This window comes from Haliotis rufescens, unplaced genomic scaffold (assembly GCF_023055435.1).
Source record: "Haliotis rufescens isolate VD_foot unplaced genomic scaffold, xgHalRufe1.0.p SCAF_3, whole genome shotgun sequence".
NCBI lineage: Eukaryota > Metazoa > Mollusca > Gastropoda > Lepetellida > Haliotidae > Haliotis > Haliotis rufescens.
Window position 1 is genome coordinate 32985684 of NW_025964001.1, and position 6229 is coordinate 32991912.

Sequence of the window (6229 nt, forward strand, 5' to 3'; positions counted from 1 at the left end):
GGAAAGGGGCGAGGTTAGCCGATTGTGTCTGGGCCCCGTCTCTAGTATCACAATATATATATATATATATATATATATATATATATATATATATATATATATATATCATTTAAACTTGTTCTACCGTTGGTACGCGACGCACGCTAAGCGCAATTCGGTCTAGGAGGCATTTATAAGCTGGTTCCCGGCTCCTTATGCGCGTCGTCAACTTGCGCCAAGTTGTATTGTGATATTAGAGACGGGGCCCAGCTCAAGGCATTTAGTGCTGACGACACATTGCAACACTTCATGTGAAACGTTCGAGATGAACAAGACTCCAAAAAGAGGTAATTTCACAATCGCATGATGCAAATCAGTAATAGGAAAGAATACGAAAGAGTAACTTACTTCAAACAGAGCAATATAACCTTGAAACGCTTATTTGGTTTATAATCTTTTCGGAAAATGGCTGTGTAGTGGGGAGTAAACAGACGACTTTTTGCACGAAATGGATAGGCCCTTTATGTCACACACCACAATGAAAGCCTAGCTGACCCAGAAAAAGACTGTGTATACATAAGGTAGGACAAGGTTTCTATCTCATTCGTCACCACTCGCATCATCCCGGAATCACACAAATGGTTCCTGTCTTGTCAGACGTGCTCAAGCAAGTTATTTATGCAAGCTCCTTGCAGCGATAACCACTTCACCGAGTTCTTCTAAACGGGATAGTCAACCTCCTCACAGCGACAACGACAGTGCACGTGCTGGGATGCAACTTGGAGCTTTTATCACATTGATTCAGTAACGGTCGTTAACTTTAGTAGCCTATCGAATGGTAATTTGGAATAATCATTTCTGTTCTGCCAGCAACTAAAATACTCACTTAACAGAAATGATTATTCCAAATTACCATTCACCACAGATATTCGATTGGCTACTAAAGTTCTGAGTATTTTCTCTCATGGTTATAACATATACTGATGGCTAAAAAACCCTACCTAGAAAATATACCAGTCTGTGATAAAAAGAGCCTCTCCTGGGTGGTTGTGCAAGCAGGAATTTGAAACACTGTAAGTGTTAAAGTCTTTGCAAGTTCCCTCCAGGAGTAATGAGATGCAGTAGAAATTTGGATGGATTAATCGAGTTGATTATTATCCCCTACATGCCTATTGTGATGTTCGTTACACCTGGGGGCACGGGTGGCCCAGTCGTCTAAGGCGCCGCGAATGGCTGTGCAGAGTTGCGTCCCTTGGACATGCCAGAAACCTATGATTGTGGGTTCGAATCCCGGTTCGCCACGATTATGTTTCTAGGTTTGTCAGCATCATACCCGTGCTCGTAGGTTTCACCGAAGTGGTAAACATCTGAGACCTGCATCACTTCGGGCTTTCCTCCCACATCAAGCTAACACCACGATATAACTGGAGTACTGTTAAAAGCGGCGTTAAACCCAACTCACTCACTCACTCGTTGCACCTTGTCATGTGTTCAGTAGTTAAATATCTGGGGTTATAGTGCCATCATGTTAATTTTACTTCATATGGTATTTTCATTTACAAGTTTTTGACTTTTTGTATTTTATATTCTTTGCTAAAAACTGCAATAGACATTTGAAGTTAATAGCACATTATCGTTGTTGGAATGTAGCGATCAAAAAGTTGTACTTTTAAGTTTTCACACATGATTCTTTGTGTTTATCTGCAGGTACCAAGAGTTGTTTCCCTTTGATCTACTACCGTTGAGGATTGGGTGGAGGTATATGTTGGATAACTGGTGAGCTGTTTCACCTAGCCAATCAGTATCTATGTGTCTCTAGATATTGTACAGTCTGTTTGTGTCAGAACACCTGGCATGGCTATTTGAAGATCTGTATGTCAAAACACGAGTGTTTCAATGATGATTTAAGGGATTTTATGTGTGCTTTGTTAAGACGACACACATGATATATAAATATGCTTGTAAATTTTTTATATCTGAATTCAGTCAAACTGTAGAATAACTCAAAATTTCAATTTACAAATTGCTTGATTCACAGAGTCAAAATAACAAATTGCCCAGAAAACTGGCATTTATTTTTGTCATCATAGTCTACAAGTCTACCAATAAGTAAACACAGCCTAAAATTTTGTTATTAAATAAATTGACAAAACTTAAAGGTTAATACAAAATATGGTAAAATACACAATTACCGGTATATATTTTAAGTTATAGATATGAAGTATGATTTATCCTAATTTGTTCTTATGCGTACAGCAAGTAGAATTAGGCTGTCTGTCAAATGAATCAGTGGAATTGTCAGACAAACATTAGAGCTCTGTTTGGGAGTATGGCTTGTGGTTGTGGGGACAGCATGTCGGGTATGGAGTTGGAACTGGTGGTTGTCCAGGGTTCAGAATTAGAGGTGGATGTATGGGTGTGGGATTTGGGCCTTTGAGGTTGTGGGTCTGATGGTGGGAGTTTTGGTTTGGGTATTGAGTTGTGGGCCGGGGCTGATTCAAAGTGTTATAGATATGGGAAAGGTCCTGGCATAGGGATAGGGGGATGGGTCAAACATATATTATTTATTTGTTCACTCCTCAGAGTTATATTCTCTTAGTAGGGCTGGGACGATTACAAATTTACTACCCAAGTACCCAACCCCCTGTTACCCGACCCTACCTGGGTACCCACTGTAGGTCTCAAGAGATGTCTCAAAATGTCCGATTGGGAATTTATTTTACCATAGCCCTGTCAAAACATATTTAGATACAAGTATTAAACAATCTGGTAATGCATATGCTAAAGTTGATTGAAGTTACATCTTTATTCAACCATATGAAAAGTCAGAGGGAATGGGTGCATTGTCAGAAAGAAATGCGAACATTAGTGACGATAGAGTTCTAGATAATTTTTGTCATTAAACAATATATCAAGTGACTAACCACGGGTCTGGGTAGTCCTGTGGGTACCTGGGTCCTCAGTACCCACCTGTCCCAGCCCTATCTTTTAGGTTTGTGTGTCCTCTTTGTTCACCATTGTTCACTCATTTTAGTCATGTATTTGTACTTTATCATGTCACAAACCAAAAACAAGGCCAGTTGTCAGTCATATGATGTGAATATTTCTGCATTTGCTGTAGCTTGAAGTTTTGAGATATCCACTGGTCCAAAATGGTCCTTATCATACCTCATCCTTTACCTGTGCCTAGGTTTTAACACAAGAACACATTTCTACTGAAGGTACAATTACCAAATTAAGTGTAAAACACCTACGCCACGACACAGGTTCTCTGATGGTCCTGGACACTGCAACTCGTCATGCAGATTTTGCATCCTTCATATGTCATGATTTGCATATTGTGGATTTGAACATTTGGATCATTCCAATGTTAGATAATGATCTTTGGTTTGAAAGCACCAATCTGTGTCACTTTAAACTTATCCCAACAACAAGTTGACATGACCTGGTGTAAGTGAAACACTATTAAGTGTATCCTTTTACCACGGGTGGCCCAGTCGTCTAAGGCGCTGTGATTCCCGGTGCAGAGTTGCGTCCCTTCGGCACGCCAGAAACCTATGATTTTGTGTTCGAATCCCGGTTCGCCCCGATTATGTTTCTAGGTTTGTCAGCACCATACCCGTGCTCGTGAGTTTCACCAAAGTGGTAAACGTCTTGAGACCTGCATCATTTTGGGATTTTTTCCTCCCACATTAAGCTGACACGCTGTGATATAACTGGAATACTGTTAAAAGCGGCGTTCAACCCAAATCACTCGCTCACTTCTTTTACCGACATGTTATGATGTGTTAACAATGACCTGTTTTCAGAATCTACAATGGCTACAGCATCCACTTTTGAAGATGAATTCCTCACTTGCACTATCTGTTATGATGTGTACACCATACCAAAGTCCCTGCCATGTCTTCACACATTCTGCCTCAAGTGTTTATCATCATACATCGTAGCAGAAGAAGAACAGTTTGGAGTAAAACGTAAAGAAGCTTTTCCCTGTCCTCTCTGCAGAGAGCTGATCAAAGCCCCTTGTTCATCCAAGCCTCTTGAACTGTGGGCCTCTGACTTCAAGACAAACTTCTACATAGAAAGTTTGATGAGTGCTTTAAAGGTCAACGAATCAGCAAGTCTGCAGGTGACACAAGTTGAGGATGTCTGGAGCCGTGCTAGATCCCTGCAATCTCCTGTCAACCCTTCACCCATGGATCTGCTGTCGCAAGCTTCTACCTCAAATAGGTCAAGAAGCATCAATAACATACCCTCAATAACTAGTGACCATCAGAGGGGTTTTGAGACTGCTACAACACATTCATCTTCCATGCCTAGTTTGAACCATCAAACCCGTGAGACTGTTCACATTTCTAGTCCAGCTTGCATACCACATAAGAAGAGGTTTCGACTTTTCAAATGTCTTTCAGGAGAAATGCAAGGTGACAATACAAAAGTTCAGTTTTGCGGAATATGTGTTGTTGGCGGTGTCATTGTCGTTTTGGACTTTGGAAATCAAAGCCTTAAAACCATTTCCAACTGGAAGGACCATGATGTCAAAATACAATCTCTTCAACTTGCAGGTAAGCCGAAATCTGTCACCAGCGTGACAGACAGCTATGTTGCAGTGACAGTTCCATGTCGGAAATCTATTTACATTATTTCAATTGAGTCGGAGTTGGAAGTAGTCTCGGACTTACGTACTGAACGATGCTACAAAAGCATCCATGATTCAGGATCAGGAAACTTTATAGCTGTCACATCTCCGATCCATAGGCACCAAACTCACAGCAATGACGTGCTAGGACCCATAGACATTATCGATTATGAAGGGAGGCGGCTCACTTCCATACGCCTCTGTGACGAGCTGACTCATCTTGACTTCACCCACATAAGTGTCTCTTCTTCTGGTTTGATCCATCTTGTTGAATCTACAAACAAAACATTGCACTGTTTGACTCAATGTGGCCATGAATTGTATCGGTATCTTCCTAAATGCTTTGAGGAAAAATTTCTTTCTCCAAATGGATTATGTTGTCATAATGATGATATATATGTTACAGATTTTGAAACAAACAGTGTGTTTGAGATAAAGTGTGACTGTGGACTTCCTGATGTTCAGGAGAAGATTTTGTCCATCTCTGACGGTATGAAGCAGCCTATGGATGTCCATGTAGAAGCTGATGGCACTGTGTTTGTTGCATGCTGGGATGGATTTGTTCGTGTATATTCTACATTTGGAGCACGACCTTCAATATTGAAGAAATTTAAGGAAACTGAAATTTGAAAATGTGGGATTTATTTCTATAGTACGGTTTTTGCCATACTTAAGAAAAGACTCAATTTCCTGTCTGTTTACACATGACCCTCTCAATCCCACAGTGATTTGTAGCCCAGTGAGATGATGATAACAAGGATATATTGTAAGTAATGTCATGTGCAGGCCATTTTCATGTTCAGGCGATCAATAATATTGATAACAACATGGCATTAGTAACAATGGCCACCTTCTTGACCTCCTTTTCCCTGACCGCCAGGATACATGAGATTTACAAGAAAAGCAAAACTGTTCTGACCAAACAAATGTTTTCTCCAGGAATATATGATAAATACATATTGATTAGTTAAATATTAATCTTGGTCAAGTATCTTGTAACATGTCAACAAATTTTGCCATACTGACTATAAACTGACTTATTATCCCCCTGCCCAACAAAGTTGGCGAGGATATAGAAACAGGCTCCGTCTGTCCGTCCGTCCGTCCGTCCGTCATGTTTCGTTTCCAGAGCATAACTCAGCATAACTGGTGTCTTTTGCTATTTAGAGAAATTTAAGAAATTTTTATTTTTTACGTTTCCATGGCAACAAGATGGACTAGGTTCTGTGAGGGTAGGGTTTGTTTCGGAGCATAACTCATAAACCGTTCAATATTTTTTCATCAAATCTGCAGGTTTGTCAGGTACATGTTGAACTGGTGCCTTTTGCTATTTAGAAATTTTAGAAATTTTTATTTCTTATGTTTCCATGGCAACAAGATGGACTTAGATTCCAAACTCTTCTTTTTTTTTACAATTTCCATGACAAGTTCCGGTTCGGTTAAAAAAGGTTAGGGTTTGTTTAGATTTAATTATGTCATAAATTCTGCAACAGGGGCGGGGGATATAGCCACGTTAGTGGCAAACTCGTGTCTTACCTTGGACGTATCATTAACATGGTATTCATCCTCAGTATCATTACTGCCAAAGTCTTTCACCAACTGGGGGTGGTC

General features: G+C 40.2%; 1 protein-coding gene across 1 annotated transcript; it reads left to right on the forward strand.

Annotated features, from left to right (window-relative positions):
• Nucleotides 1-226: 226 nt before the first annotated feature.
• On the forward strand, nucleotides 227-5782 carry LOC124120092. Its single transcript, XM_046482835.2, has 3 exons — nucleotides 227-326; nucleotides 1687-1755; nucleotides 3789-5782. The coding sequence occupies exon 3, from the start codon at nucleotides 3797-3799 to the stop codon at nucleotides 5246-5248; it is 1452 nt and encodes a 483-aa protein (XP_046338791.2). The 5' UTR covers nucleotides 227-326; nucleotides 1687-1755; nucleotides 3789-3796; the 3' UTR covers nucleotides 5249-5782.
• The last annotated feature ends 447 nt before the right edge of the window (nucleotides 5783-6229 follow it).